This window comes from Haliotis cracherodii, unplaced genomic scaffold, assembly GCF_022045235.1.
Source record: "Haliotis cracherodii isolate W230 unplaced genomic scaffold, xgHalCrac1.p SCAF_8, whole genome shotgun sequence".
NCBI classification, from domain to species: domain Eukaryota; kingdom Metazoa; phylum Mollusca; class Gastropoda; order Lepetellida; family Haliotidae; genus Haliotis; species Haliotis cracherodii.
This window is the reverse complement of record NW_027266341.1, coordinates 29,077,265-29,097,110: the sequence shown is the minus strand read 5'-3', so window position 1 is coordinate 29,097,110 and position 19,846 is coordinate 29,077,265. Positions and strand designations below refer to the sequence as shown.

The window sequence follows — 19,846 nt, the reverse complement described above, 5'->3', positions numbered from 1 at the left end:
GGTCTGGATAAACAGCATTTCACGGTTCATGATGGCGAGGCTGGTGTATACTGTGTTACCAGAGCTTTACATGAAGAACCCACTGACAGGATTTTTTCAGAGAAACTATATTAGTCAAGCCTCGTTAGTCTGGAAACCCTTGAACCCTTGAACGATACTCTCAGAAATGTCATAGGACATTTCTCCAACACAATTGTTCTTTAATCCAGACAATGTATCCGGATTAACGAGGTTTCGCTATACATCCTGTGTATCACTTCAGCATCAACAGTATCACTGACATAATCAACAAGTTATTAAAACATTAACAAATGAATGGATAAAACATATTTCTCAGAACACAATCCAACAAACTGATGTCAAAAATGTGTCTTCCCGAGACAAGGGCATTAACCGACTATAAAAGTCCAGTTTCCACCCTTGCCGAACAAGGCTGGAACTACGGAGTCATATTTTGGCTGGACTAACGAGTCTATGCACAGTCAAATCAAAATCACGTAAGGAAATCGTCATCGGGTTCGAAACTGCTGTGCAGATTTCAGTCGGTTGCAGGATTTGCAAAGCATGTGTACCAACAACCAGAGACCATATAATAGGTCTCTGCAACAACTAAGCGTCAACAGATATTTTCTAAATCTTTTCATGTTTTTAATCAAGGTGCTCATGTGATTTGATGCACTTATAGATGTTATTATCGATCAGATCACCTTCACAGGGGAGACGCCAATCAATCCAATTCAATCAAATGCAAGTGATATCAGAGGTGGAATCTAATTGGTCAATAGGAAGGAAAAAGAAGGGACATAACTCATAATAGCCATGCTATGATTGAGCCCAGAAAATCCAGCCTGGTTTGGCAAGAGTGGGAACTTGCCTTTTACAGTCAGTTAACTCCCTTACCTCAGGAAGATGTGAAACGAAATAATGTGTGTATCGAAGATGGGAGCTGGCCTCAAGGCACTGTTTTATCAGCTGTGCTTCTCTGCACAATGGAAACATGAAGATGCTAGTGAATACAAGCCTGTATGGAGTGCCATATCCCCTTGTACAAACTTAAGCACCAGGAGTTCCTGATTATTTGCATGGATCATGAGTAGCTTAGAAATATCCTGCAGGGAAATCTGCCCCAATGTAAAAAGTGAGTGAGTGAGTGAGTTGGGTTTAACGCCGCTTTTAACAGTATTTCAGTTATATCACGGCATGTCAGCTTAATGTGGGAGGAAAGCCAGAAGTGATGCAGGTACCAGACGTTTGACACTTCGGTGAAACCCATGAGCATGGGTATCGTGCTGACAAACCTAGAAACATAATCGGGGCAAAGCGGGATTCAAACCCACAATCATAGGTTTCTGGCATGTCCAAGGGATGCAACTCTGCACAGCGAATCGCAGCGCCTTAGATGCCTGGGCCACCTGTGGCCCCCAAATGTAAAAAGAAGTAATATTGGGTCAGCATGGTCAGGACTACATAACATTGTAATGTATATGTTGTATAACATGTTTGATATCAACAAGACACAAATTAGGCTAAAAAAAAAAAAGTCTTGGTTCTCAGGCACCACGTGCATCATCATAAAGACTGCTGCACGTTTTATTTTTATTTCCATTTTCCAAAAAATATAAAAATCCTAATACTTGAACAAGATGCACAAAAAAATAATTGAAAATGGAAACAAAAACGAAACGTGCAATGATTTTTATGATGATGTGGGCAGTGCCTGAAAACCAAGACTATTATTTTTTTTTAGCTTTAGGCAAAACTTGCATTGGATGAAACATAATAGCCTGAAAAATGAAAAAAGTTGTGTCTGGACATGTAGAAGTATTCCTCAGTACACAATAACCAAGATATGTCATGAAATCTTCTCGTCGTGTTTGCTTCTTCAGTAAATTCGGGCGATTGAGTGAAGTTTTACAGTTATGTCACAAGTTCCTTGCATAACTATGTGCTAAAACTCTACACTGTCATTTGCAGTGCACTCCCTTCTGTCACAAAATAACTGAAATTAATATAATTAAACTAAATTAAGAATTTTTTAGTGCATTTTTCTCAAATGGGCTTTGACCATGATTGATCTAGTCAAAGGCTTTCTTGAAGAGAAAGGATTTGAGGGACTTCTTAAAGTTAGTCAGTTTTCCTGTTTCTCAGATTCTTTTGGCAGATTGTTCCATAGCAATGGACCAGCATGTTGAAATGCCTATCGCCATAATAAGTTTTTTTATGTGACTTTGGCACCACTAGCAGATGTTGATTTTTTTATCGAGGAGAATGTGCAGGCTTGTATGGTACTATCAGTTCCCGTAAGGATGCAGGAGCCAAACAATGCATTGCCTTGTAACCAGAGTGAGTGAGTGAGTGAGAAAGAAAGAGAGAGAGAGAGAGAGAGGGGGAGAGAGGGGGAGAGGGTCTCCGGCGTGACATGCGAACGTTTTAATCACTAGGCTACCCGACCGCCCCCCTCGAAGTAAGAGTGTCCACTAGCCTATATAAGGTCCAGTTGTGAAAACTATACTTTGATATAGGCTAGATGCCCATGTTTATATCAAGAAAGCCTCTGTAGTCAGGTTTTAGGCAAGTCTACTTGCTGAAGACATGCAGGAAATCCATTTTGTTCTGAAACCACTGGTTTAAAAGAAGTGTTGGACCGGCTAGATATGTTTAATGGTGTCTACCTGTCATATCACAATTGGTGTATGGTGACTATGTATTCAAATGTTTCCTGAATATGTTTGAGATGAAACAGAAACAATTAAAATGTAGTTTATCTACATCTAAAAAAGTATAATAATCACATATTAATATATTAATCTGTTAGTCATTAGCTTGACATAAGGCTTAAAAAATTAAAGAATTGGTTCTCAGGCAATGACTTTTTATAATATAGTGCGGGCGGGCGGTGTCTTTTTGTTGTTGCTTGTTCAAACAAGTATGTAACCAAATAAACAGTTGTGTACCATCAACCTGGGAAAGGGCCTCCCTACATAAACAAGCATACAAACTCCTATTGCCACCATGACCATAACAAGAGAAGTGCAGTAGAGCAATGCACATGTAAAGGGAAGTAACTGTGTTCTAAATTGGTTCGCATTGTTTTTAAGTACTAGGAATTTTATATTTTTTTTAAAACTTGAAATAAAACGAAACATGTGGCAAACTTTATGATGATGCGGGCGGTGCCTGAGAACCAAGCCTATTATTTTTTTTAGCCTAACAATGAGCGCTGGTCTAGTTGATTGGCAACACTTTGCTGATGTAGGAGTGGGTGATGCTGGCCAGGTCAATTCCAGTGTAGTGCCTGAGGCCAACCGTGATGAGTCCAGCCATACCAGTGACCAGCATAATCTGGAGACACTTCACACCGAGTCGGAACTCCGGGATTCTGGGAAAACAAACATGGAGTAAATGCAAATTCAGTAAATTGTTGTTAAGCTGTTTGATGGGTGAAACATATTTTGTTTGCTTGTTGTTTAACGCCGCACACAGCAATAGTCCAGCTATATGACTGCGGTCTGTAAACAATCGAGTCTGGACCAGACAATCCAGTGATTGACATCATGAGTATCGATCCATGCATTTGGGATACGATGACAAGCATCAACCAAGTCAGCGAGTCTTGACCACCCGATCCCCTTAGTCGCCTTCTACGATAAGCATAGTCGCCTTTTACGGCAAGCATGGGTTGCTGAAGACCTATTCTACCCCTGAACTTCACGGGTCGAAACATATCTAGTTGATCAGACAAAAAGAATAGTAAACGAGCATGTGAATGACACACAAGCGAGTGTAATGATTTCTATATTACAAATTATTTCTTAATCTTTTTGAGCTACGCCTTAGTGCAATACACTGATCACGACTGCTGTCTTAGAAAACCACAATTGTAGAATGGCATCAACTATCTTCAGCTATGACGTTGTTTCTAGTGTAACATCAAACAATACACTGGTGCTCGTGAAGTGATAATTGCACTAGTGCACATACAATTTACTTCTATCCCTATGGTGAATAAAATCGATCATGTCAATTACCGTATTCGACGTAATAAGCGCCCCGCTCTAATAAGCGCCCACAGCGATATTTGCTAATATATTGGCTAGTGAACAATTCCAATTAGCACCCTTCCGATTGATCAATGTATACAGGATTTACTTATTCGTGTATAATACACACTTGTGTGTTACATGCACCCTTAATTACGGGCAATTAAATTCTGGTAAAATATATCTGTCGTGTATATTTCAGGCTGTCAGCCTAAACCTAGAAATGTACGATCTCTAAACTCTTTCATCAAAATTATATTTCAATAAGAGACCCTATTTCTAATTTTGAGAGTGCCCTGGGCGCCTATTACGTCAAAACGCTAACCCATTTTCTCAACCCCACCCCACCTGACATACCTCTCCTGAACACTCTAACAGTAACCATTGAGGTTCTTCTGTCTTGAGTACATGTCATCTTCCCGAGGCAAGTTAGTTAACTAGCTATGAAAGTCCAGTTTCTACCCCTGCCAAACTAGGCTGGAATTAAGGAGTTCGGGCTGGATAAACAAGTCTATGCATATGTAGCGGCCATAAAATTTCCGAGTCCCGTGATGGGATTCGAACCACCGACCTTCTGATCAGAGGTCTGACGCCTTGTCCACATGACCAAAGAGGTTAACCCCGTCAGCAAGGTGACAAGGTAAGGATGTCATCTGTGGGATGACTCCACGCCCTGCTACATACTCCCCCGTCAACAGAAGGCACGTCCCGGGCCGCATAGTAGGGTACTGAGGCTTATTTTGCTCAAATTTGATATGAACGTGCTCAGCCCCACGTTGGGCGCCAATGTAGCGGCCATAAAATTTCCGAGTCCCGTGATGGGATTTGAACCACGGACCTTCTGATCAGAGGTCGGACGCCTTGTCCACATGACCAAAGAGGTTAACCCCGTCAGCAAGCTGACAAGGTAAGGATGTCATCTGTGGGATGACTCCACGCCCTGCTACACATAGTCAAATCAAAATCACGTAATGACATCACGTTCGTAAACAATATAGATTTCAACATACTGATTTCTGTTGATATGTACCGTCAACTGGCGTCATCAGATATTTTTCAAATCTTTTCATGTTTTTAATCAAGGTGCTCATGTGATTTGATGTTCTCTGCGAAGGAAGACCTGTTTCGATCAGATTGTCTTGACTGTTTGATTCAAATGCAAAAATGATATGAGTGGTGGAATCCAATTTGTCAATAGGAGGGGCATAGAAGGGACATAACTCATAATAGCCACTGGCAGCACAACGATCGAGGACAGAAATTCAAGCCTTGTTCAGCAAGGGTAGAAACTGGACTTTGAGAGTCAGTTATCTCCCTTGCCTCGGAAGGATGAGGTTATTGCACTTATATAGTGACGTGCATGTATGTGTGTGTTTGTGTGGCTGCTTGTACTAGTCCGGATTGATGCCGATTTATAGTGCTAGCTCACTGAGATACCATGCCGCAGTTTAACATGAATACCCCACTCAGACACAGTATACCGACTCCAAGCCGACCAGTCCTTGTTTTAGCCCCATAATGCCGAGCACCAGACAGGGTAACAACAAGTACCATCTTTTAACATCTTTTGGTATGATGCCGCCGGGGATCGAATCTCTTCTGCTCTCTGGGCTGACGCTCTACAACTAGACCATGGTGGGGGTCTCGGTAAGATGAGTACACCCCACCTGACTTACCTACCCCTCAACACTTTGACAGAAAAGTGCCCATAAAGATCCGGGTTCGAACTGGTCTATAGAAACCCATGCCTGTCATAAGCGGCAACTAATGGGATTGGGTGGTCAGAGTCGCTGACTTGGTTGATGCATGTCTTTGTATCCAAGTTGTGTAGATCAATGCTTATGATGTCAATCAATGGATTGTCTGGTCCAGACTTGATTATTTACAGGCCACCGTCCATCTTCCCGCAGATCACGAGTTGTGCCCCTAGTAATGACAACGCGATATCCAATCAGATCGCTGTTCTTATCTCTTATAGCTTCACAAAGATGGCGTCTACCATAGGTGACAACCTAGTCGATCAGATAACGAAATCATTCGCGATTTCATCCGACACAAAAACATAGGCAATCATTTTTCGATGAAAAAGACGTGTCAACAAAGACAGGCAGCTGAAAATCTCTTTCATATGAAAGTGTAACAGTCGTGGATGCTGATTTTGTGAAACGTTCTCTGATTGGACAATTGATATGTGAGAAAGTCCAATCATATTTAGCACAGAAAAGTCTGTATGATGTGCCAAGGGTGAACACAAGACGTTGATAAAAGGTTAGTGGATGCTCTTGCCTTTGGAAGATGACCTTCGTCATGTAGCTGGAATATTGCTAAGTACATGTATAACACCCCACCTGACTTACATCCCCTCAACACTCTGACAGTAGGCACTGAAGTACCTCCGTCTCGAGTATATGTATACCACCCCACCTGACTTACCTCCCCTCAACACTCTGACAGTAGGAGTTGAAGTACCTCCGTCTCGAGTATATGTATACCACCCCACCTGACTTACCTCCCCTCAACACTCTGACAGTAGGCGTTGAAGTACTTCTGTCTCGAGTACATGTATACCACCCCACCTGACTTACCTCCCCTCAACACTATGACAGTAGGCATTGAAGACTGTACCTCCGTCTCGAGTATATGTATACCACCCCACCTGACTTACCTCCCCTCAACACTCTGACAGTAGGAGTTGAAGTACCTCCGTCTCGAGTATATGTATACCACCCCACCTGACTTACCTCCCCTCAACGCTCTGACAGTAGGCATTGAAGTACCTCCGTCTCGAGTATATGTATACCACCCCACCTGACTTACCTCCCCTCAACACTATGACAGTAGGCATTGAAGACTGTACCTCCGTCTCGAGTATATGTATACCACCCCACCTGACTTACCTCCCCTCAACACTCTGACAGTAGGAGTTGAAGTACCTCCGTCTCGAGTATATGTATACCACCCCACCTGACTTACCTCCCCTCAACGCTCTGACAGTAGGCGTTGAAGTACCTCTGTCTCGAGTATATGTATACCACCCCACCTGACTTACCTCCCCTCAACACTCTGACAATAGGCATTGAAGTACCTCTGTCTCGAGTATATGTATACCACCCCACCTGACTTACCTCCCCTCAACACTCTGACAATAGGCATTGAAGTACCTCTGTCTCGAGTATATGTATACCACCCCACCTGACTTACCTCCCCTCAACACTCTGACAGTAGGCATTGAAGTACCTCTGTCTCGAGTATATGTATACCACCCCACCTGACTTACCTCCCCTCAACACTCTGACAGTAGGCATTGAAGTACCTCTGTCTCGAGTATATGTATACCACCCCAACTGACTTACCTCCCCTCAACACTCTGACAGTAGGCGTTGAAGACTGTACCTCCGTCTCGAGTATATGTATACCACCCCACCTGACTTACCTCCCCTCAACACTCTGACAGTAGGCATTGAAGTACCTCTGTCTCGAGTATATGTATACCACCCCACCTGACTTACCTCCCCTCAACACTCTGACAGTAGGCGTTGAAGTACCTCTGTCTCGAGTATATGTATACCAGCCCCACTCCTGCAGTGACACCTGGTGAGGAAAAATGGTTTCTGTTACTGGAATATACAGGAATGTAAGTCTTAAAACACACATTCATGGCCTGAGTATGTGACGAAAAACTACATGATGGTCTAACCTTTACAGTTGATTCCGATGATTGAACATCCTGACCGTAGTTTCAGAATTTATATGATTCAGAAGTAGTGAGCGAGTTGGGTTTAACGCCGCTTTTAACAGTATTCCAGTTATATCGTGGTGTGTCAGCTTAATGTCGGAGGAAAGCCCGAAGTGATTCAGGTCTCAGACGTTTTCCACTTTGGTGAAACCCACGAGCACGGGTATGGTGCGGACAAACCTAGAAACATAATTGGGGCGAACCGGGATTTGAACCCACAATCAATAGGAGGGGCATAGAAGGTTTCTGGTGTGCCCAAGGGTCGCAACTCTGCACAGAGAATCGCGGCGCCTTAGACGACTTGGCCACGGGTGCCCCCTGATTCAGATGTAAGTAGTAGTGGGACGATACTCCGATGTATCCTGATATTATACTTCTCTAAACAAGTATCGATCACAATTGCACACTTAGTAAAAAGTATCGATTCTGACCTTAAATTTATTTTTTCATAAATGTTGCACCAAACACTAATTACGAGTGAAAATGAGTTGTGAAAAAGAAAATATTTTCAGACATTGTGTCATACTTGACCCTGCAAGCTGTGTGCCGGGTATTAGCCCACCTTGTCTGTGAGAAAGATGGCTTACACTCCACAGATAGGAGCACATTTAAGTAATGTGATACGTATCGGACTGTGAGCAAAGTATCGTGATACGCATCGTATCACACTGTTGGTGTATCGTCCGAGCCCAAGAAATTAGACCAACCTTGCCCTCAAAATCACTCATTTCCACCATCCTTGATTGTTCAGGATAATGAATCTCTATCCTATCCTATCATGAGAATCTCACGAGAGTTATCGTCAGATCATAGTTTTTCGGACATCATACGTTTTGGACGTCATGTTTATCGCGTTTACTTGTGCTATAACAAGGGGTGTGGCATCACACAAATATTGTAAATACTCAGATGATTGCCCAATTTTGAGATAAAGTTTTCTTTTATACATGAGTGAGATGTTTTACAGAAAATTAGAAATCTTTCTTAAGCATCTGAAAACACATGATCCCAGGATCATTGCATAGGTTAGTTATTTTAGTTTGTGACATACAATAGCAAATGGATCCAGGATATTTATCATCATGGAACGCAGGTGAGGTGAGGTGAAATTGGGTTTAACGTCGCATCCAAGATTATTGCACTTACATAGCGACGTGCATGTATGTGTGTGTGTGTGTCTGCTTGTACTAGTCCAGACTGATGCCGATTTATAGTGCTAGCCCACTGAGATTCCATGTCTTTTGGTAGGACGAGCCCGAGGATGGAACCCCGAAGCTTCCGCTCTCTGGGCGAATGCTCTACCACTAGACCTCAGAGGCAGTTAGTGGGATGGAGATATAATACCCTTGATAATCATGGACACCTATCCACAGAACACTGTTACCTCTGCAGGACCATGTATCACAACACTTTGCTCTCTAAAAAGTCGAGGAAAAGAGTTGGACTTTCAGGATCGTCAACTGGTGAGTCTGAGCAAGTTCTGTATTTCAGTCATGTCATGGTGCAATCTCATTCAAATCAGATCTTAGAAGATCTGAGGACATTCCATTACGGGTTACGTCAGAACGACTTATCACCCAATCAATCAGAGCGTCACTTACCAGATCAGGAAAGTGACGGTTAGAAAGTGTTTTCAAATCATGCAACCTCAAAAAAGTAAACATGTGGTACATGTATTCCAAATGACAGTTACGGCTCATTCCACCAAAATCATCCTCAATCTCTTGCTTATATGGGATTAACATTTGAACAGAAGAGATGTTGCATGGCCAGAGTTTTTGTCCAAAACTTTGCTAACATATTTTTCAAGCAAAGTCTGGAATGGAAGTTGCCAGTTTGAAACTAGTGCTGAAAAGCTTGAGACAGCTGCTTTCTACTTGACTAAAGTTGACTGCTTGTTTGTCATTTCTTTGGTAAATGAAAGTACGAGAAAGGCCATTCTGACGTGACCTGAAATGGGATGTCCTCAGAACTTTGTTCAGTGGTGAGTGAGTTGTGTTTAACGCCGCTTTTAACAGTATTTCAGTCATATCACGGCGTGTCAGATTAATGTGGGAGAAAAGCCCAAAGTGATGCACGTCTCAGAGTTTACAACTTCGATGAAACCCACGAGCACGGGTATGGTGCTGACAAACCTAGAAACATAATTGGGGTGAACCGGGATTCGAACCCACAACCATAGGTTTCTGCATACTTAAGGGACACAACTCTGCACAGCGAATTGCGGCGCCTTAGACGACTGGGCCATCCGTGCCCCCCTTTGTTTAGTGGTAGCGAGAACTAAGATATGATCTGAATGAATGTGACAGGTTGTGAGGAAAGCCCAAAGTGATGCATGTTTAAGAGGTGCTTGGTACAGGTATTGTGCTGACAATCCAAGAAACACAATCAAGGCAAATTTGGGAGTTGAACCCATGATCAAGGGACGCAACTCTTGAGAGTGAATTGTATTGCCTTTGACAGATGAGGTGCCCATTCCACCAGATGGGTAATCTAGTGACTGTACAGATACTGACCTGGACTGAAGAAGATGGAGGAGGTCCACAGACAGGCCATGAAGATAGGGTGGAACTCCAGTGTGTTCATTCTGGGGAGGAAATATCAGCATTATACACTAGCTGGGAAGTGTTACAATCTGCATTATTCACTAACAATCTGCATTATACACTAACTGGGAAGCATTTCAATCAGCTTTAAGCTGGGCAGTATATAATTACAATCAGCATTATACACTTACTGGGCAGTATTACAATCAGCATTATACACTAGCTGGGCAGTATTACAATCAGCATTATACACTAACTGGGAAGTGTTACAATCAGCATTATACACTAGCTGGGAAGTGTTACAATCAGCATTATACACCTCCTGGGCAGTATTACAATCAGCATTAAACACTAACTGGGAAGTGTTACAATCAGCATTATACACTAGCTGGGCAGTATTACAATCAGCATTATACACTAGCTGGGAAGTGTTACAAATCAGCATTATACACTAACTGGGCAGTATTACAATCAGCATTATACACTAGCTGGGAAGTGTTACAATCAGCATTATACACCTCCTGGGCAGTATTACAATCAGCATTATACACTAGCTGGGCAGTATTACAATCAGCATTATACACTAGCTGGGCAGTATTACAATCAGCATTATACACTAACTGGGCAGTATTACAATCAGCATTATACACTAACTGGGAAGTGTTACAAATCAGCATTATACACTAACTGGGCAGTATTACAATCAGCATTATACACTAGCTGGGCAGTATTTCAATCAGCATTATACACTAACTGGGCAGTATTACAATCAGCATTATACACTAACTGGGCAGTATTACAATCAGCATTATACACTAGCTGGGAAGTGTTACAATCAGCATTATACACTAGCTGGGAAGTGTTACAATCAGCATTATACACTAACTGGGCAGTATTACAATCAGCATTATACACTAGCTGGGTAGTATTACAATCAGCATTATACACTAACTGGTAAGTGTTACAAATAGCATTATACACTAGCTGGGAAGTGTTACAATCAGCATTATACACTAGCTGGGTAGAATTACAAACAGCATTATACACCAGCTGGGCAGTATTACAATCAGCATTATACACTAGCTGGGAAGTATTACAAACAGCATTATACACTAGCTGGGTAGAATTACAAACAGCATTATACACTAGCTGGGCAGTATTACAATCAGCATTATACACTAGCTGGGAAGTATTACAATCAGCATTATACACTAGCTGGGTAGTATTACAATCAGCATTACACACTTACTGGGCAGTATTACAATCAGCATTATAAACTAACTGGTCAGTATTACAATCAGCATTATACACTAGCTGGGTAGTATTACAATCAGCATTATACACTAACTGGGCAGTATTACAATCAGCATTATACACTAACTGGGAAGTGTTACAATCAGCATTATACACTAGCTGGGTAGTATTACAATCAGCATTATACACTTACTGGGTAGTATAACAATCAGCATTAAACACGAGCTTGGCAGTATTACAATCAGCATTATACACTAACTGGGCAGCATTACAATCAGCATTATACACTAGCTGGGAAGTGTTACAATCTGCATTATACACTAGCTGGGAAGTGTTACGATCAGCATTATACACTAACTGGTAAGTATTACAATCAGCATTATACACTAGCTGGGAAGTATTACAATCAGCATTATACACTAGCTGGGCAGTATTACAATAAGCATTATACACTAGCTGGGTAGTATTACAATCAGCATTAAACACAAGCTGGGCAGTATTTACAATCAGCATTATAAACTAACTGGGCAGTATTACAATCAGCATTATACACTAGCTGGGCATGTTGATAATTGCAATCAGAAATACTTAAAATTCTTGGCCAAACAACTGACAGTTTTGTCAACAATTGTGAGGAAGAAGTTACAATGCCACACAATCCACACATTTTAAACACTCAATCACTAATGTACTCTGCTTTTTTGGGGGGCAGCAAAGACAATTTTAGCTTTTTTAGACAGGCTCCAGATAATATTTGGAGCCAATGAGTATTTACTAACAATTATCAATCACAATGGGTCTATATAGGCTTTTTGGGGGTATTCAACATATCTTTACTGACTTGGATCCTGTCACAGTTTTTTTTTAACCAAAATTCATTTGACATTTTTCTGCCTAAAATGCTGTCTCAGGTGACTTCTAATTTGTACCTGATCGTGTGCTACCCCAAGAGTGTTATATATCTCATAAACTCCAACTTCCCGAAGCAAAGGTGTTAACTGACTTTAAAAGTCCAGTTCTACTTTTAAAGTCAGTTAACAACCTTGCCTTGAAGAGATAAAAACGTTTTGCCACGGCTATGCTAAAAATGTGCAATAGGACATTTTAAGACATCTCCTGAGACCTACAGTGGGTACTTGGGTAGAGTCAAGTAATAGGGGGGTGGATACCCAGATAGTAAATTTAAACTCGTCCCAGCATTAGGATCTATGTCTCCATTCTGTTGTGATAAATGTCCTGGGCCCTGTTGCTACCACAGCTTCATGACATCCCCACCTCCATCCCTGGCATCACGTTCTTAGTACACACCATCTCTCACTCATGACAGTAATCTGATAGGACAGCTACTTTCAGCATTGTGTTATTGAATTGTGGCAAATGGGTCCTGGGAACTTATCATAAAGAATGGAAATATAATACCATTGATAATCAAGGATGATTCTACCTTAAAACCACATGCGGATAGAAAAATGCCATCAACAATAATCATTATTTGTATACAACCTTCTGGTTATAGGATGTGTGTATATTTACCACAGTGAGTGAGTGAGTGAGTGAGTGAGTGAGTTGGGCTTAACGCTGCTTTTAACAGTATTCCAGTTATATCACGGCGTGTCAGCTTGATCAAGGAGGAAAGCCCGAAGTGATGCAGGCCTTAGACGTTTACCACTTGGTGAAACCCACGAGCACGGGTATGGTGCTGAGAAACCCAAACATCATCAGGGCGAACCGGGATTCGAACCCACAATCATAAGTTTCTGGCGTGCCCAAGGGACGCAACTCTGCACAGCGAATTGCGGCACGTTAGACAACTGGGCTATCCATGCCCCTATTTACCACAGGAAGGTAGAGAGTGTATGCCGAAGGTACACATGTGTTTTCTAATGGTAAACAAATGGATGCATTTGATGTGACTCTGAAATTAAGAACTTTCTAAATGATCAAATGTTTAGAGGCAAAAATGTTGTACTCACTGCGCTCGAAATGCTCTTTCGAAGGCAGGCTCCCCTGATATTGCAGGGTAGGGTACCTTGTGCTTCTTCCTCTGAACACCCACATTGACAGCAAATTTTGCTACATTTGTGAAGGAAAAAACATGTTACATACGAAACCTGGGTGATTCTTACAAACTATTCGTTCTGTGACAATGGTGTGTTCATGAATATCTTGTCCCCCATTGATAGTGAACAAAAGCTGTTTTTTTAGCCAGTATCAGATATGTTTGAGATATGTAACCCCCACAAACTTTTGAAGCATACTAAACATTTTTATCATCCCAAACTGGCTCCAACAGGAGATATGGCTTGGGTGAGATCAATGGGTACATTGTAGATACTGCTGCAATAAAATAGTATCATATTGCTTTGCAGACAATTGTGACATCATTGGTTACCATGACATCACAATCAAATTACAACACTAATGGCTCTGCTACTGAAGCTGTCAGTAGTACTTTTTACACTTAAGACACTGCTTATTACTGTCTACAAACTGAAAAACTGGAAGAATGATGTTTAATGATAAATAAAATCTCACCCTCGTGTCTTTTGATATCAAATATATCAACACTCGTTGATAAAAGTGGAAAAACTTTTAGCATCTCGTGTTGATACATTTGATATCAAGAGACCCAAAGGGGAGATTCTCTGTATACATTCGGACATGTCAGTAGATATATAAAATACACATACACAAACTTGTAGGGCGATATATTTGCAACAAAATAACATGATAGATGAACGTGAATTACCAAATCACAAAATTCACCCTTCCTTTTCAAAAAAGCCATATCTGTGATCGACCTTGACCATAGGTGCTTTCGTCTTGGAATGTTAAACCAGTGGTCGACATCATGAGCAATGGTTCATGCCAATAGCTTGAACACACCTGAGTTTTGGATACTCTGCACATTTTCTGACTAGGCATTAATCATTTATTAAATATTTTATAAAGATTCACTCTCTAATTACAACTGTAGAACTTTAAAATAGTTCAGTTAATAATAACAATGAATTTATTGCCTGTTAATGAGTGAGTGAGTGAGTTTGATTTTACGCCGCTTTTAGCAATATTCCAGCAATATCACGGCGGGGGACACCAGAAATGGGCACACATTGTACCCATGTCGGGAATCGAACTCGGGTTTTCAGCGTGACGAGGCAACACTTTAACCACCAGGCTACCCGACCGCCCCTTACTGCATGTTAATGTAAAGTTGGCTAAGTTTCGGCAAAGTGGCTGTTCCAGTTAACACACTACCTCTTCACAACCTTGTGGTAAGGTTGTAGATTGGTGACTTTGTGATATAACACTGTCACAATGTTATTATTATGTCTATATGTAACATTAATAACGTAATAACAATGTTGCATACTGATGTGAAAACACTGTATTTGTGATATCACACAACCTTTAAGTAACAATGATTCTGGGGTGTTGTTGCAACCTCATGCAGTTTAGTTCGCGATAGTCATAGGAATAGGAGACTTTCATCAACATCAACTTTATTTTCTTAGAAAAACAGATCATTACGATCAAATATATTCGGCATTAGGATTTTCATCCCTTGAATATAATGAATAATATACCTGAATGCAATTGCCCCCCTCCATAACAACGTTTTACGTTACGGTGAAAAATATTAAACTTATTACATCTTATAATTTTAATTTGATATTTCAAATACAGTTTATTAACTGCCATTGCTTTTCTTCCATAGCATCACGTCATAGCTGTTTGTTGGTTGGTTTGTTTGTTGTTTAACGCCGCACTCAGCAATATTCCAACTATATGACGGCGGTCTGTAAATAATCGAGTCTGGACCAGACAATCCAGTGATTGATATCATGAGCATCGATCCATGCAATTGGGATCGATGACATGCATCAACCAAGTCAGCGAGTCTGACCACCCGATCCTGTTAGTTGCCTTTTACGACAAGCATCATAGCTGTTTACAGATAGTGACACCAGCAATTACAGCCAAACATTTTTGCAGACGTGAGTAGGACCGTTGCTGGTCGAAAGGGAATCTATTTTGTTTAGGTCATAATATAACTCGCATCACTCCTCACACGTCGCATGTGTGATGTACGACAGAGATTGATAGTTTCCAGAAACTAAACAACTCACACAAATTGCCCCAGGCATGGGTCTTCTATTTGTGTTCATCCGCACTGTGCTGTAAACGCAAGAGGGGCGGTCGGGTAGCCCAGTGGTTAAAGTGTTCTCTCGTCACGCCAAAGACCCGGGGTTCGATTCCCGACATGGGTACAATGTGTGAAGCCCATTTCTGGTGTCCCCCGCTGTGATATTGCTGGAATATTGCTAAAAGCGGTGTTAAAGCATACTCACTTGTAAACGCAAGAATTCCTGTACGTATGTGTGCTATCATATCCCGCCTCCATGGACAACTTATAAACATGAACCATGAGTAACAATTAAGATGTAGGTACAATTAGTAATTTGAGTTTGCATTCAGTAGGGCTGGGACGAGTAACTCGGGTACTCGGGTCGGGTGGGCCCCGAGTAGGACCCGGGTACCCACAGGACTACCCGGACCCGTGCTTAGTCACGTGATATATATTGTTTAATGACGAAACTCATCTAAAACTCTATGGTTACACTCTAAGTCACTAATGTTCCCATTTCTTTCTGACAATGCACCCATGTTTGAATAAAGATGAACTTCAGTGTATGCATGAGCGGATCGTTTTACACATTTATCTATATACATTTTGCCAGGGCTATGGTCAAACTTTTCCAAATCGGACAGTTTGTACCTATCTCTAAATATCTAAAGCGGGTACCCGGGTAGGGTCGGGTAATAGGGTGGTGGGTACCCAGGTAGTAAATTTTGTTTGTTGTTTAACGCAGCACTCAGCAATATTCCAGCTACATGATGGCAGTCTGTAAATAATCAAGTCTTGATCAGACAATCCAGTGATTGACATCATGAGCAACGATCAGTGCAATTGGGATCGATGACATACATCAACCAAGTCAGCGAGACTGACCGACCGATCCCATTAGTCGCCTCTTACGACAAGCATGCCGCAGTTTAACATGTATACCCCACTCAGACACAGTATACTGACTCTGAGCCGACTAGTCCTTGTTTTAGCCCGTTAATGCCGTGCGCCAGACAGGGTAACAACAAGTACCATCTTATAACGTCTTTTGGTATGACGCGGTCGGGGATCGAACCCCCGACCTTCCGCTCTCCGGGCGGACACTCTACCACTAGACCACGGAGGTGGTCGGAAAGAGGTAGAGTTGGAACTGATTGAGTATCTTATACATGCGCCATCTGAACAAGGGGGAGCACAGTTCCAAAGGTACGTGATATACGTCTGGAAATGCACAAATAGAAGTGGTATTCGTAAGATCCTTTTCTCTCACCTTCGTCTTACGTTAATGTTATGTGAAAAATATATTATGATGAAGAAATATAAAGTGGGTCCGTGGCATTTGATTGGTTAACTGAGCATATAACTTTTCACTTCTGTTTCCATCAACCGAAAAATAATAAGACCACGCCCGTTACTGGACTACATGTGTTGCAAAAGTGCCGGACTGTACGTCACAGATTCAATCTCATTAAAATCAGACCTCAGTTCTCGCTTCGGCTAAACAAAGATCTGAGGACATCCCATTAGGGGCCATGTCAGAATGACCTTTCATCCGACCAATCAGAGCGTCACTTACCAGATCATGAAAGTGACAGCCGGAATGTAATTTCTTATCATGCAGCCTCGAAAACGTTAAAACAGGGTATTCCGAACGATAGTTACGGGCTTAACGACTGAATCTTTTCAATCTAGACCATGTATTAGCCATTCTAGAATGTTCTTTTGTTCAGGTTTCAAATTTTTAAGCGAGAATTTGTCAAAATATCTTTCGATGCGTAGTCACCAATTTGAAATTAGTGCCGTAAAGCACGAGAAAGCTGCCTTCTGATTGGCTAATGTTGACTTCTTGTTAGTAATTCCTTTGGTCGGTCAGAGTTTGCGAAAGGTCAGTCTGACACAACGCGTAATGGGATGTCCTCAGATCTTTGTTTAGTGGCAGCAAGAACTAAGATCTGATTTTAATGAGATTGGTCACAGATTTCGTATTGCTATCTCTAGATTTCTGTGTGTAATAGATCATCAGTGTGTGACGTCAATTGTTGACATATTTATTTATAAGAATTGACTTAATTATGCTTTTTGCATAAACACAGGTGTTGGCACTTTGCATAGATTTAAACTGTGTATACACCGGTATTTAACTTTAAACCTCCATTAACGCAAAATTCTTAATTATTCCTTATAATATTGAAATACAGTTTCAAGTACTGTACAAGTTTGGGAAATTCCCATGATAATGAATACAGTATATTTATGTGTAAGGTGAAATGTTATACTTGTCGTACAAGTAGACTATACGTTATTTTATAGTGCAGAGATCATCTACAGGAACAAATGACTCCACAGACATTCAATATTCAATGAATTAAATTTCTGAATATTAATTCCTGTTTTGTTAAAATTTGCCAGAAAACCTTATGTTTCAGAGGCAGAGACAGGAATATATCAGTTATCCATTTATTACAATATAGGGAATCAGGATGGTGAAAAAGTGACTTACATACATGATCTGCATATTCTTTAGAAAACATCGAACGCATAATCGACCACACGAGTATTACCATGAACACCTCTAATCGATCCAAACCACTTTAGTATCAAATGTCGTTGAAGTCACTCCAAGGAAATATGGTATGGGTGATGAATAAAATCGCCCACATGTATGCGAGAGAAACGTTGTAACAACGTTTTGGATAAACCTTGTAACAACGTAAAAACGGACGTTGTGACAAAGTCTTCATTTGGTTGTATTTCGGGTTACGCACATCGTTGTAGCACCCAATCTGGGAGTCTACAGATTTACGTTGTGACAACGTACAGTCACAACGTTGTAGCAACGAAAACCCAACGTTTGTTGGGGTCCTACAAAGTTTGGTTCAAGCCATTCAACATATATTGTCTTGTAAGCTGACTCAATCTATTTAAGTATATCAATGAAGCAGTTAGTGATTGTAATTACACTATCATTTACAACTGGAACAAGATTCTGGAGTATATTCTCTCTTATCGCATAGCATGGACTTGTGTCTGCCCGAGTGATATTTGAAACGTGCCAGCAACACGGTCGCATCCATTGATGTCCCGAGCAAAATCCAGCACAAGACGAGTCGTGTACATCGATATAAGTAAAATTACATTGCGTGACAACTTACCCAGCTGCATTCCCGAGATAAGGGTTACCACTCCAGGCCATAACAGATTCTCAACACGAAGAAAAGTCCCGGTAACCTCGCTCATCTTGACTGTTCTGCTCTACCCTTTGCAAACTGTTCACCGAGGTCGGGGGGCAAAGTTCACATGTGCGCGTTGTCAGCTCAGATACGGTGATCTGTCCACACAAGCACGCACGCACGCACGCACGCACACACACACACACACATATATATATTCTCATGAAATCAGAATGATGAAAATTATTTGTTTTAATTTTAGAGGAGAGAGTGAATGAGTTGGGTTTAACGCCGCTTTTAACAGCATTCCAGTTATATCACAGCGTGTCCGCTTAAAAGTGATGCAGGTCTCAGACGTTTACCAATTCGCTGAAACCCACGAGCAAAACCTAGAAACATAATCGGGGCGAACCGGGATTCGAACCCACAATCATAGGTTTCTGGCATGCCCAAGGGAAGCAACTCTGCACAGCGAATCGCGGTGCCTTAGACGGCTGGGCCATCCGTGCCCCCTTTAGAGGAGAAAAGTGTATTATGTAATATAAGATTTCATAGGCTATATGTTAGTCAAATTAAGCCACTGCTTCTGTTTTTGCTGTGAAAACACATTTGTGACGTCATTCTATTGTTTGAGCAATCCATTATATTTCAGAGTACATACAGGTCGAGTTAAAATTTGGATTTAATGGTGCGAGGTAACTGAGACCTGAGAACTAAGAACAGATACCATAGATCGAGGATATTATAGAATTAGCTGGTTTATTTGTCAAATATGTAGCTCGTGTTCCATATTTAAGTCTTGGCACGGGTGGCCCAGTCGTCTAAGGCGCCGCGATTCGCTGTGCAGAGTTGCGTTTGTCAGCACCATACCCGTGCTCGTGGGTTTCACCGAAGTGGTAAACGTCTGAGACCTGAATCACTTCGGGCTTTCCTCCCACATTAAGCTGACACGCCGCGATATAACTGGAATA

The 19,846-nt window shown here is 41.5% G+C and overlaps 1 protein-coding gene across 1 annotated transcript; it reads right to left on the bottom strand.

The window, feature by feature from the left end:
• Positions 1-1,814: 1,814 nt before the first annotated feature.
• LOC139450073 (microsomal glutathione S-transferase 2-like) lies at positions 1,815-18,977 on the bottom strand. The gene is made up of 5 exons (XM_071231714.1): positions 18,858-18,977; positions 13,550-13,649; positions 10,293-10,363; positions 7,550-7,631; positions 1,815-3,379 (listed from the first exon to the last, which is right to left on the bottom strand). Exons 1-5 carry the CDS (start codon positions 18,940-18,942, stop codon positions 3,226-3,228), a joined length of 492 nt encoding a protein of 163 aa, XP_071087815.1. The 5' UTR covers positions 18,943-18,977; the 3' UTR covers positions 1,815-3,225.
• Positions 18,978-19,846: the final 869 nt, after the last annotated feature.

Excerpts from the sequence above, each read along its gene's own strand:
- LOC139450073 (XM_071231714.1), bottom strand. The coding sequence starts at position 18,942 with ATGAGCGAGGTTACCGGGACTTTTCTTCGTGTTGAGAATCTGTTATGG. Across the intron at positions 13,650-18,857 it reads TATCTCGGGAATGCAGCTGG|CAAAATTTGCTGTCAATGTG; the intron begins GTAAGTTGTCAC and ends TCACAAATGTAG. Across the intron at positions 3,380-7,549 it reads TGTCAGAGTGTTGAGGGGAG|AATCCCGGAGTTCCGACTCG; the intron begins GTAAGTCAGGTG and ends TTGTTTTCCCAG.